The sequence below is a fragment of the Mustelus asterias genome, chromosome 1 (genome assembly GCF_964213995.1).
Source record: "Mustelus asterias chromosome 1, sMusAst1.hap1.1, whole genome shotgun sequence".
Taxonomy (NCBI): domain Eukaryota; kingdom Metazoa; phylum Chordata; class Chondrichthyes; order Carcharhiniformes; family Triakidae; genus Mustelus; species Mustelus asterias.
In genome coordinates, this window is record NC_135801.1 from 16,916,920 (window position 1) to 16,942,492 (window position 25,573).

The window sequence follows — 25,573 nt, forward strand, 5'->3', positions numbered from 1 at the left end:
CGAGTGCGATCTTACGAGCCTCGGGCGGCTATGCCGGTAAAATCAGGGCCAGTATTCTAGCTGTGACCTAACAAGTGTTTTATACAGCTCCGTCATAACTTCCCTGCTCTTACATTCTATGTCATGATGTGGAGATTACATTCTATGCCTTTGCTAATAATAGCAAGTAAAGTTAAAGTTTAAGTCTATTTATTAGTGTCACAAGTAGGCCTACATTAACACTGCAATGAAGTTACTGTGAAAATCCCCCAGTCGCCACACTCTGGCACTACAGCAACTTGTTAAGACTTCTTCAGCAGCAACTCTCAAACCCACAATGTTCATCATCTGGAAGGATAAGAGCATCCACTGCATGGGAAAATCTTCACTTCCAAATTCCCTTCCAAGTCACTCCCAACTTGAACATACATTCCTTCACAGCATCTGGGTCAAAATCCTGAAATTCCCTAACAGCACTGTGGGATTACATTGACCACATGGACTCCAGTGATTCAAAAAGGCTTATCATCACTTTCTCAAAGGCAATCAGCACTGGGCAATGAATGCTGCCTTTGCCAGCAAGGCCCATATCCCAAGAATGAATTAAACAACAGAGCAAATATTGGTCTTCCAACTGAATCTACCTTAATAGTCAGACTTGCATCGCAGTTGTGTCAAATGCATTGCATATCGCTGGTGATGGTGGGTTGTTACTCTCCATTCTGTGAAGCAGAGGCCAGAGTCTGCAATGTACCAGTAGGGTTCAGCACTACCCAATGCTACCAGCCAGTATTAAAGGCTGATACTGTGTGTAAAAATCACTAGGACAATTGAAAACATTGAAAAAAGTGGACGCCTGCCATGTAAGAGGGACACCCACGCAATGCTGCAACCATAACAGTCCTGTTTGGAGAAGGTGGTGAAAAAGAGGTCTGATTGTATTTTGCCAACTAGTCCATTCCCCTTTTCCCCATCCAGCCACAGGCTTTTCCTGGCTTTTCAACTCCAAAATTCCAACTGGGCCTCATGTGGTACTCTGAGATCCTTCACACAGCAATGGGAGTGGGAGCGTCAGGAAAATGTTTCAGTAATCTGACCTTCTGTATATGGGGTCAGCTCCTTTGCCAAGTGACAACCCTAAAACTCTTCTGAAATTTGGACATTTCAAACCCATCTCAAACCTTCACTTGAGACCCAAACCCATTTATAACCCTGAACAGTGCCAGGTACAAGTTCTACTGATTCTCCTAACCACTTTCACCACTGGTTTGACCTCCAATAGAGAGGTTTCTTCCTTAACTACCCAATCATGGGTGGGAGGACCAACTCAATCACAACTCTGTTATCTTACAGTTAAAAATACTCACATTTGTCAGTGTTTGAATGTTTAACCCATTCATAGAAACCCTAAAGTGCAGGAGGAGGCCATTCGGTCCATTGAGTCTGCACCGACAACAATCCAACCCCAGGCTCCACAACCCCAAATATTTACCCCGCTAATCCCTCCAACCTACACATTCCAGGGCACTAAGGGGCAATTCAATATGGCCAATGCACCTAACCCGCACATCTTTGGACTGTGGGAGGAAACCGGAGCATCTGGAGGAAACCCACGCAGACACAGGGAGAACGTGCAGACTCCACACAAACAATGACCCAAGCCGGGAATCGAACCCAGGTCCCTGGAGCTGTGAGGTAGCAGTGCTAACCATGCCACCCTGGTACACTTAACCTCTTTAACCTACATTCCATTCCTATTAATTCTGACGTAGAGTGATGCCAACAGCGCAGGTTCAAATCCCATACCGACTGATGTTATTCATGAAGGTTTCATCTTCTCAACCCTGTCCCTTGCCTGAGGTTTTGGGGTCCTCAGGTTAAATCACCACCAGTCACCCTCAAAGGGGAGAGCAGCCTATGGACACCTGGGACTATGGCAGCTTTCATTTTTTCAATTGCTTGATTCTAGTTATTCAAGTCATCTGGTAACTCAATGTGTTTAGTATTAAGAACCCATGTGTGTTACTTATAACATTTGGTTTAAATCATTTGAACAATTCATTTTTAGCACCATAATGCTTTTGAGTCATGGTGTATATATAGTACAAACGGATTAAACTGCATTCAACGTTGAGGTCACAGGGATAGGAAGGGGGACACAGTGATGCAGAAACTGCAAAAAGCATTGTCTATTTACAATGTGGTTTTATTCACTGTTGATGCAACTTGATGATAAGGAGAAATGCAAAGATCTGAGCAGCCCCGGTAACTAGTGTAATTTCCATTCATTCTTCCTTCTCTTCACCGTGTGTGATGATGTAGCAGAGAGATTTGTAATCCAAGTTGCCCGCTCCATCAATGGGAGAGGACTGAAACATTTGGTCAGCCTACAGAATGGGGAAAAAGGGGGAAAACGGAAAGAGAAATGATGTTACTCACAGTTACACACATTGTCCGGAACTCTACCACGTCACCCGCCATGGAATTGGAGTGGGCGAGGAGCTGACAATGGAGTTCTCCCTTGACTTCGGGTGGGAATTTCTGGTCTCGCCCAAGTGAGGCTGTAAAACCCCACCCATTGTAGCTTTCAGTGTTTTACCTGTACCCATATCATGGGTATTGGTAAAAGGGTGGCACTGTGGTTAGCACTGCTGCCTCACAGCACCAGGGTCTCGGGTTTGACCATTGCTTGTGTGGAGTCTGCATGTTCTCCCCGTGTCTGTCTGGGTTTCCTCCCACAGTTCGAAAGTGCTGGTTAGGTGCATTGACCATGCTAAATTCTCCCTCAGTGAACCCGAACAGGCGCCGGAGTGTGGCAACTAGGAGATTTTCACAGTAACTTCCTTGCAGTGTTAATGTAAGCCAACTTGTGACACTAATAAATTAATTTAATGATCGTAAATAATCCAGATACAAAACCTAGAATCTCCTAGACTATCTAGTCAAATATATCAAAGGGAAGTGACAGGTTTTTGTATAGATTGATAGTAGATAAAATGTTTTTAAAGTTTTTCTAAAGTAAAATCTTAAGGTTTTTTTTATTAGTGTCACAAGTAGGCTTACATTAACACTGCAATGAAGTTATTGTGAAAATCCCCTAGTCGCCACACTCCAGCACCCGTTCAGGTACATGAAGGGAGAATTTAACATGGCCAATGCACCTAACCAGCACATCTTTTGGACTGTGGGAGGAAACTGGAGCACTCGGAGGAAACCCACGCAGACACGGGAAGAACGTGCAGACTCCGCACAGACAGTGACCCAAGCCGGGAATCGAACCTGGGTCCCTGGAGCTGTGTGGCAGCAATACTAACCACTGTGCAACCAAATTCACATTAAAGTGTAATTATTAACATTGAGTTTTCTTCATCCAAACCCACAGCTGTTGGTGTAGTTACCATTTCTGTTTTGCATAATTTATAAAAAGAACAAAAGTATCACTTTTTAATTACTGAAGAATATTTCCATTATAGAAATTCACTCAGAGGATGCTCAAAGTATAAAACTGATTCAATTTTGTGGTTGGAATGTCGAGAGGCTCTCTTGAGCCTGTGTCGCATCCCACCTCAGCATGCATAGTACTGCTTCAGGCTGGAAGTACACAAACAAGTGTGCATTTGTCAAAAGAAGGTGCAAAATTAAATTCTTATACAAACCTCTGCGGCAGTGAATTTGTCAGCTTGTGTCATGAGCATAAGTCTTAGTCTGCAGACAAAAGAAAAATAATTGGAACATCAGAAGATGTACAGGACACTATAAACTGCCAAAACTTCCAAGATATGCACCAGCAAAGTACCAGAAGCACATACTCATCTTTGCTAATGTGTCCTTTGGCATCGGGATCAAACATTTTAAATGCATTTAGCATCACCTCTTCTGGATCAGAACCTGGGTTTGAAAAAAAATAGTAATCACAGATTGTTCAAAGTACTGAGCAGAAAATGAAAATGGAGACCTGGTAGCGACATACCATGTAACTTTTCTCCAAACAGATTTAAAAACATGGTGAAGTTAATTGGACCAGTGGCTTCACGTAACATGGATTCTAATTCATCATCTTTTACATTGAGTTTGCCTGAAAAGAGAGAGAAAGAAAAGTCATGGATCAGCTGAGATTTTTAAAAAATAAAGTGAATCCCTTCAGCATCCATCTTTCTCATTGCAACACACGGCTGGTTTTGGGGAAAGCTTAATATTCACCTCAATAACTCTCCAGGTAAAGATGTTTCTCCTGAAAGTTTAACTGGATTTATCAGTGTCTATCTTATATTAATGACCCCTAAAATTCTTCAAGGGAATAATTTGCCTGTGCACAACTGCTGTAACTCACCTTTTATTCAATTCTATTGCTACCTGAGGGTTTAGGGGGTTTCCTGGGGCAACTTCATCTGTACCCCTCAACAGTTTGTAAAACCTTGCTCACCACCGCCTTTAAAAAAATTTTTTACTCCATCCTTAAAGTTACAAAACCTGGACCGGGCAAACCCAAATCCATTCCTTGCTTGCTCCAAAAACCAAATTCAAATTCCAATTGAATCCAACTCATGGTCCCCACAAGGGAGACAAACAAGATCCAAGTTGACAAGATAAGACATTGCAACCCATCTTGGGCTTGATCCGACACTTGATACTGTCTTCTTTCTAGACTCACAAGCACTATACTATCCACTCTTCACCTATCTCTGATGCTATTTACACTTGGGATCAATCTTGCTACTTCCCTCTTTCTGGGGCATTTAAAAATGTTTTATTATTTGGTGACCAAAACGGGAAAAACTAGAACCAGAGGGCACAATCTCAGACTAAAGGGACAATCCTTTAAAACAGAAATGAGGACGAATTTCTTCAGCAAGAGAGTGGTGAATCTGTGGAACTCTTTGCCGTAGAAGACTGTGGAGGCCAGGTCATTGAGTGTCTTTAAGACAGAGATAGATAGGTTCTTGATTAATAAAGGGAATCAGGGTTATGGGGAAAAGGTAGGAGAATAGGGATGAGAAAAATATCAGCCGTGATTGAATGGCAGAGCAGACTCCATGGGCCAAGTGGCCTAATTTTGCTCCTATGTCTTATGGACACAGTATTCTGTGATCTGACCAGTACATTTGTCATAACTCTACGGATGAATATTCTGTTAATATATTCTAGCATACGGCAGTGTTTTTATTAAAAACTGTTCCACCACAAAGTAACCAGTGTGTAATTACTCCAAGTTTTCTTTTGCAAATCCAATCCTGTACTTTTTGCCCAAAATATTGGAGATGTCTTTTTAATAAGATGTTAAACCAGGGCGATTTCAATCGCTGAAGACATATCCAAAGATGTGCGAGTTAGGTTGATTGGCCATGCTAAATTGATCCTTAGTGTCAGGGGGGACTAACAGAGTAAATAAGTGGGACTATGGGGATAGAGGCTGGATGGTATTTAGGTTGGTGCAGACTTGATGGGCTGAATGGCCTCCTTCTGCATTGTAGGGTTTCTATGTTTCTAAAAGCTCGATCATTCAGAGGAGCAAAGTATTCTCAAGGTATCCTGGTCAATATTATTCCCCGAAACCAATTGCACCAAAAGCAAATTAAGTGGTCATTAATCTTTTGGTTGCTTGGGATAGAGCACTATGTGAAAACTGACAACTCTATATGCACTAGTGGCAATTGCATTTCAAAAGCTACTTGAAGATTAGGAAGAACATTGAAATGTCTCGAGGATGTGGTAAGTTGCTATATAAATGCAGGTTCCATCTTTCTCCGCTATTTGAAATACTAAATTGGAAACAGATGTAGTGTGGCTAGTTTATTGAAAATGAAGCTGAAAAGGTCAACACATGACACTGGCTACCTGTGGGAGGATAAGATTGTAACAGTTTGCTTTCTGATGCCATGTGAGCAATCTATTTATTGACCTATTTTTGAGAGTTGAAGTGAGACATCCCAATATGTCAGAGTGAATGTGTTGAACTTTCTACAGGCAATGCGCAGATACATATACATCCGCATGCACCATCCACACACTGATACATCAATGCACCTTTAACAAACTCAACCTTGATCGGATTTGTAAGAAGCATTTACCCAAGGATGCGTAAGTGTCTTTCAGATCCTCTTTGTCAATAAAGCCATCTCTGTTCTGATCGATCAAAGTGAAAGCCTGAAAGGGAGTGATGGGGGAAGGGGACAGGGGGAGAAAAGAATCAAAATTAGTCAGATTAGCACAATCCACCAAATTCAAAAGGGACTGCCCTGGATTTTCCACACTCTTTCCTTGGATCAAATGCCATCCCTGACACATTTCGGAACCATTTCATGAACAAGGAGTACTATGTGAATAATTTATATAAATTTAATATGTGGTTAGCACTGAGGTCTCACAGTGTCAGGGACCCGGGTTCGATTCCCAGCTTGGGTCACTGTCTGTGCGGAGTCTGCGTGTTCTCCCCGTGTCTGTCTGGGTTTCCTACGGGTGCGCTGGTTTCCTCCCCCAGTCCGAAAGACATGCTGATTAGGTGCGTTGGCCTTGCTAAATTCTCCCTCGGTGTACTCAGACAGGTACCAGAGTGTGGCGACCAGGGGGATTTTCACAATAACTTCATTGCAGTGTTAATGTAAACCTACTTGTGACATTGACAATTCAAAAGTAATAAATAAACTTTAAAAAACCTTAACATATTCCTGCTGTAATAAACTCATTTAAGTTACAATAATGAAATTAGCAGGGGTCAGACTAACACAGAAAGGGTTGAATTTTATTCAGTTTGAGAGTTTGTTTTAAGGTTAGACTCCCCTTTAAATTGCTGTCCCTATTTTTTCAAATTTCTGTGGTAAGTGATATTGAACTAAAAAGCAGCATACATCAGGATTTGAGTAAAAGGCAACTTGTTAAAAAGGTCCAATTCTTTTTACTCTGTGTTTCCAGTTCCTTTATAATTTAACCTTGATCAATCATTCACTCTGAAATTTCTCCTCACTCTTCCTCTAATCTGTTCTAGGGATATATCTGTCTGTGTCTCTCTCTCTGATACGCACATGTTTCGTTAATTGGGATTCCTACATTTCGTTACTTACCTCCTTAAATTCCTGGATCTGGGTCTGTTCAAAACTGGAGAAGACATTGGATGAAGCTCTCTGAGCTCGCTTGGCGCCGCCTTCCTTCTTCTTGGTTTTTCTGCTCGACTACACAGGGAGAGAGAACAAAAATCACCAAGAGTCAGAATCACTTCCAGCAGACACTACCTGCTGTCGAGAAAAAGAAACAGGCTGGTGGCCGTAGGGCAACGCACTCACCATATTTGCCCGTGATCCCTGCAGATGGTGTGTGTGTCCTGGGCTGTGGTTTATATAGTGGGGAGTGCTGGTGGCTAGGATTGCAGATTCAGCCCAACAGAAACCCCCCTGAGACAGGGGGCAGCCGACACGAATACTCCTTACATGGGTACATTCAGCTCGACACTGAATGGGTCCCCGGTGACCGGCCGATTAAAGCATCAGCAGCTGACGGAGATCATCTCTGATCTTTCACAGAGGCATTTTAAGAAGTTTAATTTACCATCAATTCTCCACCAATTAAAGATGAAAGTGCCAAGAAACCCGATTGCAAAGGGGCTGCAGTTGAGAAATAGAATCATAGAATCATAACAGCACAGATGGAGGCCATTCAGCCCATCAGGTCTGTACTGACCGCAATCCCACCCAGGCCCTATTCCCATAACCCCACACATTTACCCTGCCGAACCCCCTGACACTAGGGTCAATTTAGCATGGCCAATCCACCTAACCCACACATCTACGTTTGTAGGAGCAGATTTTGTTTCTCAAAAGGGGCAGGTATTGGAATACAAAGATTTGGAAACCTACTGAGAAATAATCACATTTAGACACCTGATCCTTTTAATTGGAAGCCAACAATTAAACCCAATAACAAGCCATATTAAAAAAAGAACTCAAATACGACAAATGCTGGAAATCTGAAATAGAAACATAAGGTAAAAGAAAAGGCCTGGAGACAGAAACAGAGTCAATGTTTAGAATCCAAAGTGGCTTCTTCAGTACTGGAGAAATGTGTTGGGTTTATGCTGTTGAAAAAATGGGGATGATAGAATCATAGAATCCCTACAGTGCAGGAGGAGGCCATTCGGCCCATCGAGTCTGCACCGACCACAATCCCACCCAGACTCTATTCCCATAACCTCACATATTTACCTTGTTAATCCCCCTGACACGAGGGTCAATTTAGCATGGCCGAATCAACCTAACCTGCACATCTTTGGATTGTGGGAGGAAACCGGAGCACCCGGAGGAAACCCACACAGACACGGGGAAAACGTGCAAACTCCACACAGACAGTGAACTGAGGCCAGAATTGAACCCAGGTTCCTGGCGCTGTGAGGCAGCAGTGCTCACCACTGTGCCACCGTGCTGCCCCAAAGTGATAGGTGGAGCAAAGTAGGTCTGGGATAGGTTAGAAGGAGGGGGAGATTAAATGGCAAATATGTAATGGAACACAAGACAACAGGAGTGGTAATGTTGGCATTAACGACTTTGGTCCAGTGTAGATGCTAAAAGCAGATGTGATGATACTGTGCCTTTAAGAAATGTATGTATATCATGTTTCTTGCAATAGGTATGTGTAGAATTCAGATCTGTTTTGCAAGGTGACAATTTGTCTAGAAAAGCCTTTAAATTGATAGCTGGGAGCAAAGGTGAGTACTAATTTTAGACCTGAAATGTTTGTTTTAAGCTAAGCGAATGCATTTATGTTTACTTGGGTCTCCCCTGGGGGTTTCAGAGTAGAGTTTTGATGAGTTGATTGCAGGAACAGAGTCATGTGCTTAACTGGAGGAGCTATGCTAGCAGGGAAAACATAGTTTCTCTTTCATTTTTAAGCAAACAGTTATTGCCTGGTTCTAAAAGCTCCAAAATTGGCAACCTAAGTACAAGCAAGTAAGCCTGTGTTTTGCTAATTAATTTTAGAGGGGGTTTAAGTCTATAAGAGGAATATTGTTTGAATTGGAACCCATCTGGTTAGGTGAGGAATTAATAATTGTATCTCATCATGTTCAAGTATTATTCAATTGTTATATTATATTATATTGATTATATTGATGCAGGCTCAATGGGCCAAATGGCCTACTCCTGCACCTATTTTCTATGTTTCTATGTTTAAGCTAATTCATTTGTTATAGTTAAACTGTGTTGGTAAATAAAATCTGTTTTGATTAAAGCTTCCCATTTTGTCAGTAGAATTGTGTCTGGAACAAAATATAATATCCTCACATTAATACCAAGATAGCAAATTGTTGGGGTCTAATCTGACTTCATTATATGCCTTGGGGTTTCTGATCTGGTATCCTAACACAGAATAAAGGCCAGCACTGTCTGAAAGCAAAATAGCAGAATGCATTAATGTATCCCTCCCTTATGTTCATCACACAAACAGTGAGTATCAACCTGCAAATCCTTCCAACACACGGCAATATCAAACAGTAAGAGTGAAAGAAATTGCTAGTCAGCCTTATGAGGGAAAGAACATAAGAACCTCTACCATCATTATCCGTAGCTTCAGACTAAAATATGACGTGTAAAAAGTGCATGTTGTCACAGCAACTTGAACTCTGAGTAAACTGTAAGGTACTACAACTGTATTCACCCTGAAATATCAATAATAAAAATTGTCTATTGACATAGTCAACACTTCCTAAAGTGCTTCAAACATAACTGCCATTAGTGGATCAAAAGGAGGGATGGATAGAAGGGCAGAAAATAATAGGACGTTTAGGGCGGGGTGGGGGAGGAGTAGGGCTGGAGGTGGTCACAGGGGTTGTGAGGGATGAATATTTGAGGAGAATTATCCTAAAACTGCACTTCCTTTGTCTGGTTCAGAAGTGCCCTGGGCAGCAGCCTGGAGTTTTGGTCTGTTCGCCCATTTGGCCCCGGTGATAGCTGACACAGAAAGATCCTAGAAGGAGATTGGATCTATAAATTGCAGTTAGTAAGTGTGATGTTCCCAGTCAACTTCGATTTAGCAATGATTCAGCACGGACATAATGGACTGCAGGCCTCCTTCTGTGCTGCAGATGATAGCTGTATTGAAGTTTCCTTTTATGTAAAATATACAAACATTTATTAAGTTGTGAAAATTGTCATAGGACATAAACATTCCCAGACGCCATTCACTTTCCAAATAATTACTGACTTTTGTTCATCTTCTGTGAATGAGATTTACGGTTTCAATCTGGCAAATTTAAGTTTCACATTTTATTACCCCCATCATTAGTAGTAATGTAAATCTTTTGTTAATTCCGTGTGATGTGAGATCATTATCAGGACTAGCTTCTCTCTTGAGACTGGGTCTCTTTTTATGCATCCTTCCATCAAATTTAAGTCTGCAGTTTGAAACTCAATGTGGATGTTTCAGAGAAACAACAAAGAATGAATGATTTTTAGCACGCTTTTGACAACCATGATTCCACCTGAGAACTTAAGCCTCCTAGCTTTCAATTCTGCTCAAGGATAGCGAATCCCAAAGTGGAATCTAGACCCCCCTAAATGGTTTCGGGGAAGCTTAGGGCTCCCTATCACAATTGCAATGAGGTGCCTTGTCTTTGGGATTGGATCAGATAGGACTGATACATCACTGACAAGAATGTAATCTTGACTCATTATCTTGTCATAAAGGCCCATGCATGCAGGAATACCATTGCTCCCAACAGCTGTCTGCTTTTCTAAGCATGTGCTAACCATTTGGAAGAATAAACCCAAATCTTCCCTGTCAGATATAAACAACAATAATAATAAATACTACACCAGTAAGTAAAACCTATTCAAATTGCAGGTGACAGAGCCACTTACATAAAAGGATTATAGCTTTCACATTACTGTAAAATATTATTGAAAATATTACATAAACTTTTCAAAGCTTAGTTTGTGCTCTCAGTTCAGCAAGATATATCAAACAATAAAGCCTTCTTTTAAGAAACTTACAATCACCCTATTTCCCTGAAACCAGTTCAGCATGTGTGCTGAATCTCTTTAGCCCTAATGTAACAGACGCGTGAAAGGACCAAAAGATTTCTTGTTACCACGAATATATCACACCATACCGTAAAACATTTTTATATTGTCAGTTATTATTGCTGTCAGATCATGCTGCTAAGAATATTGGGCTATAATGTTATGTTATACATATGTTATATATATACTCAATTCCAAACTGTGCTATCTCTGTAAAGCCTCTTGTGGCAGCTAAGTTCACAATAGCTATAACACAATAGCTATAACACAAATCTTGGTGGTAACTCCTTTATTTATTTGAAATTTGATGAATTGTTTGTTCATCGGGAGTTTTCTTATAATTTCAGAGAATCATAGAATCATACGGCGCAGAGGAGGCCCTTTGGCCCATCAAGTCTGCACCGACACATTAGAAATACCAGAACTCCCAACTAATCCCATCTGCCAGAACTTGGCCCATAGCCCGGAATGTTCTGATGTGTCAAGTGCTCATCTAGATACTTTTTTAAAGGATGTGATTTGTTGTCAGGTTGTAGCCATTATTGGCAAGGTCATCATTTATTTTGTTTGTTTGTGGTTGCCTTGGGAATGGATGGGCCTCCGTAGTCCCACTGTCTGATGATGGTCCTCCCACAAAGCCGTTACGCTGTCTGTTATTCATTCATGGGATGTGGGCACCACTAACTGGGCCAGCATTCATTGCCCATCCCTAACTGCCCTTGAACTGAGTTCCCATTTCAGAAGGCATTTAAGACTCATGCACATAGTTCTGGAGTCACACATAGGATGGCAGATTTCCTTCCCTAAAGAGACATTAATGAACCAGATGGGGTTTTTTTTTAACAACAACCGACAATAGTTTCATGGTCATCATCGGACTTTTAATTCTAGATTTTATTGGATTCATATTTCACCATCTGCTATGGTGGGATTCGACCCCGGATCCCCAAAGCATTACCCTAGTGTCCAGTGGCAATATCACTGTGACACCCCTCCCCATGGGGACTGCCAGGCTTTTGATCCAGCAAGAGGTGGGGTGAAACATGTCTAAGTCAAGATGGTGAAGATGGTGTGTGATTTGGATGGGATATTGCTGATGACTTTACCATCATGCACCTAGCCTTCATCTTTATCGGAGGCGAAGGGTATGAGCTTGGGAGATGCTGCCAACTTTCTTCAGAGCATCCTGTAGGTAATACAAACTGCAGGCTACAGCTCTGAGAATTCTAATCTTTGAAGGATATTCTGAGTTTAACTTGGAATGTTAAGTGAGAGTTATCGCTATCCAATTAATTGGCCAATCAATCAATCAGCATTCGATTGCAACCAAAGTGGTTGGATGTTGAGACTTAATAAGAATTTAAGACGGAATCCAAAGATGTGTGGGTTAGCTGGATTGGCCATGATAAATTGTCCATTAGTGTCAGAGGGATTAGCAGGGTAAACATGTGGGGTTACAGGGATAGGGCCTGGGTGGGATCGTTGTCGGTGCAGGCTCGATGGGCCGAATGGCCTCCTTCTGCACTGTAGGGATTCTATGATTCTATATAACATTACTCATTATACTGCAAAATCCTACAACCCGTGACAAAGAGCGAGAATTAGTCTGGATCGGATGGCCAGCATACACAGACAGCTCTTTGTCTCTTCATTTCTTCTCCTGGTGCTCAAGTCTTCTCGACTTCTGGAACCCCCCGGGAGTGTTTGACCAGAGTGTCTCATATTATCCCCTTTTCCAGGAGTGGATACCTAGATGGTTTATCAATGGTTTTGGTGCTATAAGTATTTACTTTATTTCAAAATGCTTCATGGTGCATCAGGCCGATGGCCTTGCTTTTTAATACCCCTCTCTTTGCAGCCAAATTACCCTGACTCCCCAGATGCATAAGATTCTTTTCAAAACGGTATCAAGAACTTTGCATCAACCTATTTTCCTTCAGGTACCATTTATAAAAGAATAAAGCAACTCCACAAAATATTTGTATATAGTTGGGTGGGATTTTACGGCTTCGCTTGGGCAAGACCGGAAATTCCTGCCCGAGCTGAATGGAGATTTCCATTGTCGGACCTTCGCCCGCCACGGAATCTGTTCTATGGAAAAAATAAAATCACTTTTTTGCTCTGACTGGAATGTAACTAAATAACTAAGTAGTCCAAAGATGTGCGGGTTAGGTTGATTGGCCATGCTAAAATTGTCCCTTAGTGTCCTGAGATGCATAAATTAGAGGGATTAGTGGGTAAAATATGTAGGGATATGGGGGTAGGGCCTGGGTGGGATTGTGGTCGGTGCAGACTCGATGGACCGAATGACCTCATTCTGCACTGTAGGGTTTCTATGATTCTATGAACTATGTGATATTGAGAACACTAACTCAGTACACAGTACTGCACTCCCATTTTGAGTAATTTAAATAAGCCAATAAAAATCCAATTTACAATACTTTGATAAATTTCCATTTATTTACTTGATGATATTTTAACAAGCAGTGGTTTTTAATTGAACCCCCCAGTCAAAAATTGGAGAAGTGGAAAATATTTTGAAATTTGTTTCTATTAGAATTTAGTTGTTTTAATTGAATGCTATTTATTATTATTTAAATTTAAAAAATTAAATGCAATTTTCCTGAATGGCCTGGGAGACACAATATTATTGTCCCTCAGTTTTTTTGATTTAGTTTAATTATTTAATTGGTATTACCCAACATAGAGTAGACACAATACTAGAACGATCCTACTCAGACTCTTGAGTTAATATTCTCATTCAGACCTCTGTTGCGAAGAATTATACCAATCTTAGTTGGTTAGGGTGACTGTGTGGAGTTTGCACGTTCTCCCCGTGTCTGCGTGCGTTTCCTCCGTGTGCTCCGGTTTCCTCCCACAGTCCAAAGATGTGCAGGTTAGCTGGATTGGCCATGCTAAATCGCCCCTTAGTGCCCCAAAATGTTTAGGTTAGGGGGATTAGCAGGGTAAATATGTGGAGTTATGGGGATAGGACAGGGGAGGAGGCATGGGTAAGATGCTGTCAGAGAGTCGGTGTAGACCTGATGGGCCAAATGGCCTCCGTGTGCACTGTAGGGATTCTGTCTTTAGAAAAGTTGCTTGAGGAAGAAGATAAAGGGAAGTGAATGGTCCTCTCTGTACTTTCTAACCTTTGCTATGCTTTGTCATGAGTGAATAGACAAGCAGCATTGACTGGGTTATGAAGAAGTCCATGTGCTGGATTAATGCCATTGAACAGCAAGAGAAGTGAAAATAAAACAGAATGGGTGGTACGGTGGCACAGTGGTTAGCACTGCTGCCTCCCAGCGGCAAGGACCTGGGTTCAATTCCAGCCTTGGGTCACTGTCTGTGTGGAGTTTGCACATTCTCCCTATGTCGGCATGGGTTTGCTCTGGTTTCCTCCCACATTCCAAAGATGTGCAGGTTAGATTGATTGGCCATGCTAAATTGACCCTAGTGTCAGGGGGATTAGCAGGGGGTTACGGGAATAGGGTGGGATTGTAGTTGGTGCAGACTCAATGGGCCGAATGGTCTCCTTCTGCTCTGTAGGGATTCTATGATTCAATTCCTTTGATCTGTTTATATATTAATTGCTGCTGTTTTACTTTAAAATGTTTGTGTCTGAATCACCTAAACATGATCGTAATTTCAATGCAATGGAATGAGATTGAAGACAATATTGATGAGCACATTTATATTTTACAATACACGCAATACCTACCTGCAGTTAGGGAATGCTGAGAGAGCTTCAACCATGAGCGATTATGATTGTGACATGTCTTGTGCCTTAAGCTGATATTGGTGGAAAATTGGCATTTTTTTCTCAATTAAGTAAGTTTAATGCCCAATCAAAGTGGAAATTTAGGGCAGAATTCCTTGGCCCCCCCGAGGCGTCTTTCTCCTGGCAGGGGATGGCGCGTCGTTGGCCGGCGGTGAGATCTTCTGGGATTTCCCATTGACTCCATCCCATGTCACTGGGAAACCCACAGCTGGGGTGTTGGTAGAACCAGAAGATCCCACAACCAGAAAATCCCAGCCGTACACTGTGGGAAGAACACAGAAAGGCTGAAAAGGGATATAGACGGGCTCAGGGAGTGGGTAACAGGATGGCAGATGGAGTATAATGAGGTTATTAATTTTGGTCAGAAGAATAGAAATGCACAATACTTTTTAAAAGGCATGAAACTTGCAAATGTTGATGCTCAGTGTTATAAAGGTACGCTTATGTCAAATATTGGACTTGTAAAAAGAGACATTTTCTTTGAGTAGACTGAATTGATTTCAAATCTTCAACAAAATGGCCAAATCTAATTCCATCACTATATCAAAGACAACAAGTCTATGAATTCCACTCGAGACAATGGCTTCTCTGGGGATTTATAAACAACTCTCTTCCCGACTTACCAAAGATAGTTATGGACACATTCACAACATTCCACAATGGAAAATGGACCATTCAAAGATTAATGGCTTCTTTTCTAAGATAGCTCTCCAGACAAGCTAATTGAGTTATCATTGGAAAATACAATTACTTTTTGAATTCCTGGCAGTTGGAGAGAAGTCCTGGTGACCAACCAAGTTTTTGTGCATGAATCATAGAATAGACTCATAGATCCCTACAGTGCAGAAGGAGGCCATTTGGCCCATCGAGTCTGCACCGACCACAATCCACCCAGGCCCTATTCCCGTAACCCGACCTATTTCCCCTGCTAATCCTCCTGACACTTGGGTCAATTTACCATGGTCAATCAACCTAACCCGCGAGGTTGAAGCACTTGGGTAGAACATCAACAGCGGTTGAGTGAAGGAAATCCTCCTGTTCACGCTCTCTCTCCCCATCTAAAGAGTGAGCCCTGTCCGTTAAATTTGATTGTGTCTTCATTGCTGCAGTAGACAGAGTTTTTTTTGAAAGGCTTTAATTTTACAGCTGTGCCTCCAGAGAAGAAAGAAACGCCAATCACAACTGCAATCTACCTCAGCGCTGGAAGCAAGACCCTCCGACCCTATTTACGGCCCGACATGACAGCAAGCTACAAACCGTGAACTTTGTTTATATTATTTCTGATTTTAATTTGACCAAATTTTCCATCCTGTACTCTGTAACGTGTATTTGTGTGCATGGATCCGGAGAGTGTACTTTTGTCCATGTGTGTTTGCGGAAGTCAGAATGTATTTTGCAATATTTTTACCTGGGTCAGTTTTAATATAATAAAACTTACCCTTATCTTGTTAAACTCAAGAAAACCTGTCTGGCTAGCTATCTATAATCACAGCATGTAAACAGCTAAGCACATTAAATTGGCAAGTATAACCTTTTTATAAAAACAAAATCCCTGTTGAGGTCAAACAGGGAGAGGGAAAAGACCCCTCTTTGATCTTGGTGCTTACTTCTATTTGCAGGTGGCACGATGGCACAGCGGTTAGCACTGCTGCCTCACAGCGCCAGGGACCCAGGTTCAATTCCCGGCTTGGGCCACTGTCAGTGTGAAGTTTGCGCATTCTGTGTCTGCGTGGGTTTCCTCTGGGTGCTCCAGTTTCCTCCCACAGTCCAAAAGACGTGCTGGTTTGGTGGATTGACCATGCTGAATTCTCCTTCAGTGTACCCGAACAGGCGCTGGAGTGTGGCAACTAGGGGATTTTCACAGTAACTTTATTGCAGTGTTAATGTAAGCCTATTTGTGACACTAATAAATAAACTTTAAAAAAAAGACTTCTCCTCACCTGTCATAACATCAGGGAGCCTCGAGTGTACTTGTACCAGCAATTCAAAGTTAGCTTGCGGGTACAGCAAGAAGTTAGGAAAGCAAATAACATGTTGGTCTTTATTGCAAGAGGTTTAAAATACCAGAAAAAAGAGGTCTTCCAACAGATGTACAGGGCTTGGGTGAGATGACACCTGGAGTACTATGTGCAGTTTTGATCTCCATATTCAAGTAGGGGCATTCTTACAATGGAGGACATATAGGAATGGTTCACTGGATTGGTCCCTGAGATGGGACGGTTATCCTATGATAAGAGACTAAGTAAATTCAGCCTCTATTCTCTGGATTTTAGAAGAACGAGAGATGACATTGAGACATACACAATTCTGAAAGGGTTTGACAGTGTAGATACTGAGAGATTGTCTCTCTGGCTGAGTAATCTAAAACCCTTGGGCATCAGGAACTGTAGACAAGGGGACCATCATTTAGGGCTGAGATGCGGAGACATTACTTCACTCAAAGGGTTGTGAATCTTTGGAATTCTTTATCCCAGAGGGTTGACTATATATAAAGTTGGGATAGGCTGATTTTTGGTCTCTCAGGGAATCAAGGGATCTGGCAGGGGTACGGGAGGCAGGAGTATGGGGGTGGGGGAGGGGGGAGGGTGGTGTGGGGGCAGGAAAGTTGAAGCCCAGGATCTGTTATGCTCATATTGAATGAGAAAGCTCAATGGGTTGTATTGGGGAGGCAATGGCCCAGTGGTATTATCATTAGACTGTTAATGAAGAAACTCAGCTAATGTTCTGGGACCCGAGTTCGAATCCCGCCACGACAAATGGTGGAATTTGAATTCAATAAAAAATATCGGGAATTAAGAATCTACTGATGACCATGAAACCATTGTTGATTGTCGGAAAAACCCATCTGATTCACTAATGACCTTTAGGGAAGGAAATCTGCTGTCCTTACCTGGTCTGGCCTACATGTGACTCCAGAGCCACAGCAATGTGGTTGACTCTCACCTGGCCTCTGAACAAGGGCAACTGGGGATGGGCAATAAATGCTGGCCAGCCAGCGATGCCCATGACCCACAAATGAGTTAAAAATGATAGTCTACTCCTGTTCTGATTGTGTTCTTGTAGCTAAATCTGGTTTGCCAAGTTTAAATTCATACATTATATACAATATTTTTCCTTACAAAGGGGTCTCAACTCGGCAGAGCAACTTTCTTACAATGAGCTCATGTCATCAAAAGCAAATAGATAAATAAATTGTGGTATATTAATGACCAGACTCTGGAACAGATTAAGATTGAGAAGATTGAGATTGAGATGAATAGTAAAGGATTGTGAAGAGCAACCCCCATATCTATAGAATAGTAAAACCAAATGCATTTATAGAATCAGTTTAATATTTGCATTGTTTAGAAGAGACCGATTGAAAATTTGCAGCAAGCACAGTGAGCTGGGAGGCAAATTCAAAGGTATCACATGTCATGCAGCATTTAAAAGTAGTTTTATTAGAAAACCTTTATAAGCTGGCTAGACAGAGGGAATGATCGAGTATGTGAGAGCAAAAGCTAAAAGTAGAGCCTGATGGGCTGATCATATCCCAGAGAGGATATCAGAACACAAAGCGATGAAGAAGTTATATTTACACAGACAGCTGAGCCCCACGATTAATCCCCAGCAGGGCTGAATGCAACTTATCATCCACATTCAGTTACAGTGCTTTGAGTGCAAAGAAATACTATAGAAATCTAATGTTTTTTTTCTCTGTCATGTTAAGTGCTTTATCCCTGCAGGACTCAGTGAATGCCAGCAATTTCAGGAAAGCATTAGAGTTGCTGGGTAGCCTATTTTAAGGCACGGTCCACATTATATAGCTAACCGTTAAATTCTTAATTGGAGGAAGTGAGATGTACCTTTTCTGAACAGCAGTTTGTAACAGGGTTTTCGGATGGTGGAGCTTCCTACCTCATGACCTGGAGAATTGGGGGCAAACGTATCTGTTATGTATGTTGGGGCATAACCCCTTTAAGGGAATGGGTCATGCGACCTCGGGTGTGGGGTGGGGTGTTGGGATCCACCCAGAGTGGGCAGTCAATGTTTGGAATGTGGACCGAGTCGACATAATAAAGAGCTGTGTTCCCTGACGCCTGGCTGTGGAGTAGATATTGAGGAGAAGCCTCAGTATAAATGATTTAACAGTGTCCCCACGACTAAAGCAGCCCCAGAGCCATTTTATCCTCCGAGGATTGTTATTTGGCTGTAGATGGGATTTAGAACATAGAACATAGAAAGCCACAGCACAAACAGGCCCTTCGGCCCACAAGTTGCGCCGATCACATCCCCACCTCTAGGCCTATCTATAGCCCTCAATCCCATTAAATCCCATGTACTCATCCAGAAGTCTCTTAAAAGACCCCAACGAGTTTGCCTCCACCACCACCGACGTCAGCCGATTCCACTCACCCACCACCCTCTGAGTGAAAAACTTACCCCTGACATCTCCTCTGTACCTACCCCCCAGCACCTTAAACCTGTGTCCTCTCGTAGCAACCATTTCAGCCCTTGGAAATAGCCTCTGAGAGTCTACCCTATCCAGACCTCTCAACATCTTGTAAACCTCTATCAGGTCACCTCTCATCCTTCGTCTCTCCAGGGAGAAGAGACCAAGCTCCCTCAACCTATCCTCATAAGGCATGCCCCCCAATCCAGGCAACATCCTTGTAAATCTCCTCTGCACCCTTTCAATGGCTTCAACATCTTTCCTGTAATGAGGTGACCAGAACTGCGCGCAGTACTCCAAGTGGGGTCTAACCAGGGTCCTATAAAGCTGCAGCATTATCTCCCGACTCCTAAACTCAATCCCTCGATTAATGAAGGCTAGTACGCCGTACGCCTTCTTGACCGCATCCTCCACCTGCGAGGCCGATTTAAGAGTCCTATGGACCCGGACCCCAAGGTCCTTCTGATCCTCTACACTGCTAAGAATGGTACCCTTCATATTATACTGCTGCTTCATCCCATTGGATCTGCCAAAATGGATCACTACACACTTATCCGGGTTGAAGTCCATCTGCCACTTCTCCGCCCAGTCTTGCATTCTATCTATGACTCGCTGCAACTTCTGACATCCCTCCAAACTATCCACAACACCACCTACCTTGGTGTCGTCAGCAAACTTACCAACCCATCCCTCCACTTCCTCATCCAGGTCATTTATGAAAATGACAAACAGCAAGGGTCCCAGAACAGATCCCTGGGGCACTCCACTGGTCACTGACCTCCATGCAGAGAAAGACCCCTCCACAGCCACTCTCTGCCTTCTGCAGGCAAGCCAGTTCTGGATCCACAAGGCAACAGCCCCTTGGATCCCATGCCCTCTCACTTTCTCAAGAAGTCTTGCATGGGGGACCTTATCGAACGCCTTGCTGAAGTCCATATAGACCACATCCACCGCTCTTCCTTCGTCAATGTGTTTGGTCACATTTTCAAAGAACTCAACCAGGCTCGTAAGGCACGACCTGCCCTTGACAAAGCCGTGCTGACTACTTTTGATCATACTAAACTTCTCTAGATGATCATAAATCCTGTCTCTCAGGATCCTCTCCATCAACTTACCAACCACTGAGGTTAGACTCACCGGTCGGTAATTTCCCGGGCTGTCCCTGTTCCCTTTCTTGAATATAGGGACCACATCTGCAATCCTCCAATCCTCCGGAACCTCTCCCGTCTCCATCGACGATGCAAAGATCATCGCCAAAGGCTCCGCAATCTCCTCCCTCGCCTCCCACAGTAACCTGGGGTACATCCCATCCGGTCCCGGCGACTTACCAACCTTGATGCCATTCAATAGTTCCAACACATCCTCTTTCTTTATGTCCACATGCTCGATCCTTTCTGTCCACCGCAAACCAGCAGTACAACCACCCAGATCCCTTTCCACCGTGAATACCGAGGTAAAGTATTCATTAAGCAGCTCCGCCATTTCTAACGGTTCCGCACAAACTTTTCCCCCTTCACCTTTTAAGGGTCCTATGCCTTCACATCTCATCCTTTTACTCTTGACATATTTGTAGAAAGCCTTGGGATTCTCCTTAATCTTACCCGCCAAGGCCTTCTCATGACCCCTTCTCGCTCTCCTAATTTCCTTCTTAAGCTCCTTCCTACATCCCGTATACTCCTCTAAATCCTTAACACCTCCTAGCTCTCTGAACCTTCTGTACGCCTCTCTTTTCTTATTCACCAGGTTCATCACAACCTTCGTGCACCACGGTTCCCGTACCCTACCAACACCCCCCTGTCTCATCGGAACGTTGTCATGCAGAGCTCCAGACAAACATTCCTTGAAAATCCTCCACTTTCCTTTGGTACTTTTCCCCAAGAATGCCTCCTTCCAATTTACCCATCTAATTTCCTCCCTGATGACACTGTATTTCCCTTTACTCCAGAGAAACACTTTCCTAGCCTGCCTGATCCTATCTCTTTCCAATGCTATCGTGAAGGAGATAGAATTATGATCGCTATCCCCAAGATGCTCACCCACCGAGAGATCCTCCACCTGTCCAGGTTCATTAGCCAGCACCAGATCAAGTACAGCCTCTCCTCTAGTAGGCTTATCCACATACTGTGTCAGGAAACTCTCCTGGACACACCTAACAAACTCCTCTCCATCCAAACCCCTAGCCCTAGGGATATTCCAATCTATGTTTGGGAAATTAAAATCTCCCATCACGACAACTCTGTTATTCCTACATCTCTCCAGGATCTGTTTCCCCATCTGCTCCTCAACATCTCTGTTACTATTGGGCGGCCTATAGAAAACACCCAGCAAAGTTACCGACCCCTTCCTGTTCCTAACCTCCACCCACAGAGACTCCGTAGTCAATCCCTCCACGGCGTCCACCTTCTCTACAGCCGTGACACTATCCCTGATCAACAGTGCCACTCCCCCCCCTCTCTTGCCTCCCTCCCTGTCCTTCCTGAAACATCTAAAACCTGGCACCTGAAGCACCCAGTCCTGTCCCTGAGACATCCAAGTCTCCGTAATGGCCACCACATCACAATTCGAAGCAGCAATCCACGCTCTAAGCTCATCCACTTTATTCACTACACTCCTGGCATTAAAATAGACACATCTCAGACCTTCAGCCTGAGCACTTCCCTTCTCCATCACTCGTCTAACCTCCCTCTTACCCTGTCTACATTCCTTATCTATTTGCGAGCTAACCTCCTCGCTCTCAGTCCCCTCATTTCGATTCCCTCCCCCCAACCTTTCTAGTTTAAAGTCTCTCCAGTAGCCTTAGCCAACCTTCCCGCCAGGATATTGGTCCCCCTGGGATTCAAGTGCCACCCGTCTTTTTTAAACAGGTCACACCTGCCCCTAAAGAGGTCCCAATGATCCAAGTACCCAAATCCTTGTCCCTTGCTCCAGTCCCTCAGCCACGCATTCATTCTCCACCGATTCCTGTTCTCACTCTCCCGCGGCACAGGCAGCAATCCCGAGATTACTACCTTTGCATTCCTCTTTCTCAGCTGTCTACCTAACTCCCTATATTCTCTTTTCATGACCCCTTCCCTCTTCCTACCTATGTCAGCAGTACCTATATGCATCACGACCTTCGGCTCCTCTCCCTCCCCCTTCAGGATTTCTGGGACTCGACCAGAGACATCCCGGACCCCTGCACCAGGGAGGCAAACCACCATCCGAGAGTCCCGTCTGTGTCCGCAAAAACGCCTATCTGACCCCCTCACCGTAGAGTCCCCAATTAGCACTACCCTCCTTTCCTTACCCTTTTGCACTACTGGGCCAGGCTCAGCTCCAGAGACACTGCCACCGCTGCTTCCCCCAGGTGGGCTGTCCACCCCAGTAGTACTCAGACAGGAGTACTTATTATTAAGGGGCACATCCACCGGGGTGCTCACCATCAACCGAGCTTTCTCCTTCCTCACTGTTACCCAGTTACCCTCCTCCCGTGGTCCCGGTGTGACCACCTGCCGATAGCTCCTGTCAATGACCTCCTCACTATCCCTAACCCGGCGAAGGTCCTCGAGCTGCAATTCCAGTTCCCTAACATGGTCCCTTAGGAACCGCAGCTCAACACACCCAGCACAGATATGGTCGTCCGGGAGGCTAGGAGCCTCCAGGACCTCCCACATCCTACATTGGGAACAACATACTGGCCTCACACTCATAATTGCCCCTTTAAACACACAGGGAAAAAAAAAAAGTGAATGAAAATTTTAAACTTACCTTTCCTCCTTCTGTTTTCTCCAAAGCCCTGCTCTCACTGGGTCTTTTTTTTTAGGTTAGAGGAGGAGGGAGGGTGGGATACTCTACAAGTGTAGAGTATCGGGATTCCTCTCTGTTCCAATTTATTGGGGAAAAAAAAAAAATCTCTCTCTCCCAGACCTCCCCGCGCGACCACTTCCGGGTTTAGATATTTTTTTTTTAAAAAACCCGCGAAAAAGTAAGTTAAAAAATAACAGCGCTTACCCGCAGCACTCCTCTCGTGAATCTCTCCCTCTCTGCTGCACTTCCAAGAAGCAATTTCTGCCCTTCATTCAGTGGAAGTCCCAGCCCTAAGAGCTACCGGCCAACCTGATTGGCCAGCAGCTCTGTAGTCAAAGCAGCACCATTGCGCCAGTGGCCAGGATCAGGACTAAAGGCCCCACAGATTCTCTAAGTCCACGAGTCCAGGACCAGGTAAATGCAGTGGAGCAGGGAGGAGAAGGTGAGGCCTGGTAGGTAGAGAGAGCACTCCCACGCAGCAGACCTTGGCAGGGGAAGACATCCAATGTGGAAAAGGGGCCTTTGAGTGGAGTTCTTGCTCCTCCTTTCCAACTGAGGTACAGGCAGGGTGACCGGCCAGGCTTCACCCCTGCCCCTGAACTCCTGCTAGTCTCAACAGTGAGGTTGGGCATAAAGTGGCCCTTAGGTAGCCAATAATGGGCCATTAGAGCTTCAACAGGGGTTAGGGCAGGCAGGTCTCCACAGAGAGCTGACCCTCCCAGTGGTGGGTCATAGCTTGAGGATAAGGGGTAAACCTTTCAGAACTGCAGTGAGGAGGAATTTCTTCATCCAGAGGGTGGCGAATGTATGGAATTCACTACTGCAGATCGTAGTTGTGGCCAAAATATTGTCTGATTTCAAGACAAAATTAGATATAGCTCTTGGGGCTAAAGGGATATTGGAGGAAGGGGGGATCAGGATATTGAATTTGATGTCAGCCATGATCAAGGTGAATGGTGGAGCAGGCTCAAAGGGCCGAATGACCTACTCCTGCTTCATGTTTCTATGTTCCAAGTTTAAAATCTACATTTTGGTCAAACTTTAAAGGTTGTTAGCCCTAATGTCACCTAACATGGCAAGTTGTCAAATTTTGTTTGCAAATGCTCCTGTGAAGTGTCTTAGGTGGCAATGGGAAGGTAATGAAGGTAGCCATGGATAAATAGAAGGTTGTTGTCAACTCTGGTATGTATTTTCCACCACAACAGGCTCCTTCCTTGGGAGGGCAATAAATGGTCAGAGAATTTGTAGACAGAACAAGGTGGACTGCAATCAGACTGAAAGCTGAGCGTTTGGTGTCGTAGGAATTCAATGGAGAGGATACTTCCCATTCCCAACTCAAAAGGAGGAATAGAGTAGCAGATCCCGCAGATTCCAAGATGATTAGTAATAACAATGAATAATTGGGGAGGCGATGGCTTAGTAGTACTATCGCTGGACTGTTAATCCAGAAACTCAACTAATTGTTCTGGGGACCTGGGTTCGAATCCCACCACGGCAGACGGTGGAATTTAAATTCAATAAAAAATATCTGGAATTAAGAATCTACTGATGACTATGAAACCATTGCCGATTGTCGGAAAATCCCATCTGGTCTGGCCTACATGTGACTCCAGCAATGCGGTTGACTCTCAACTGCCCTCCAAGGTCAACTAGGGATTGACAATAAATGGTAGCCAGCCAGCGACGCCAATGTCCCACGAATGAATTTAAAAAATTTTTTTTTTAAATTCACTCAAGGGATGTGGGCTTCACTGGCCCATCCCTAATTGCCCTTGAGAAGATGGTGGTGAGCTCTCTTCTTGAACAGCCGCTGTCCCTGTAGTGTAGGTATTATTAGGGACGGAGTTGCAGGATTTTGACCCAGCGTCAGTGAAGGAACAGCGATATATTTCCAAATCAGGATGGTGAGTGACTTGGTGGGGGTAACTACCAGGATATCTAATATTCTGGTTCTTTGTTCTTAATATCTCAATGGTTCTTATACTGAGCTTGAGTAAATAAAGACCTTTTGGTTAATTTACTTTGGAGGGTGAATAGAAAAATAGCAGTGTTGTTTCGACCTAGTTCACCAATTCTATAAAAATCACCTCATATCTAAGGAGTGTATTTTAAGTTTTGAATGAGAATGGAGGGACAGCTGTGGCCTGATGCCTGCAATTCCTACACCATTTGGGAACGTCAGGATGTTTCATATATCCAAGAGGCCTGGGTTTGGAGGAAATGCGCTCAGCTGCTCAAACTAACACTTGAGAGTTTCTGAGCTTCGGGGGCAGCTGCAGGCTTAAGGGTGGCTGAACATCTCCTGAATTGTAGATTCCACAAGGTGGGCACCCCACAGCCAGACAGAGTTCAGTAAAGCAAGTGGGTGGACTCGGAAGTGTAGGAAAAGGCAGGGAATACAGGAAATCTCCAGGAGGGTGATAGAGCAGTGGTACCTGGGTCATTGAATATTCAAGACAGATTTTTAACTACAAGGATATTTAGGGTAATGGGGTGGGGGGGGTGGGGTGAAGTGGGATGGAGGACAAAGCTACTATCAGGTTGTCTGTGATGCTTTTTTAATGATGAAGCAGGCTTGAAGGGGTGGCACGG

At 43.7% G+C, this 25,573-nt stretch overlaps 1 protein-coding gene across 1 annotated transcript; it reads right to left on the reverse strand.

Annotated features, from left to right (window-relative positions):
• Window positions 1–2,264: 2,264 nt before the first annotated feature.
• LOC144501289 (myosin light chain 5-like) lies at window positions 2,265–8,796 on the reverse strand. The gene is made up of 7 exons (XM_078224862.1): window positions 8,734–8,796; window positions 7,038–7,145; window positions 6,048–6,123; window positions 3,950–4,054; window positions 3,789–3,867; window positions 3,636–3,684; window positions 2,265–2,366 (listed from the first exon to the last, which is right to left on the reverse strand). Exons 1-7 carry the CDS (start codon window positions 8,794–8,796, stop codon window positions 2,265–2,267), a joined length of 582 nt encoding a protein of 193 aa, XP_078080988.1.
• Between the last annotated feature and the right edge of the window lie 16,777 nt (window positions 8,797–25,573).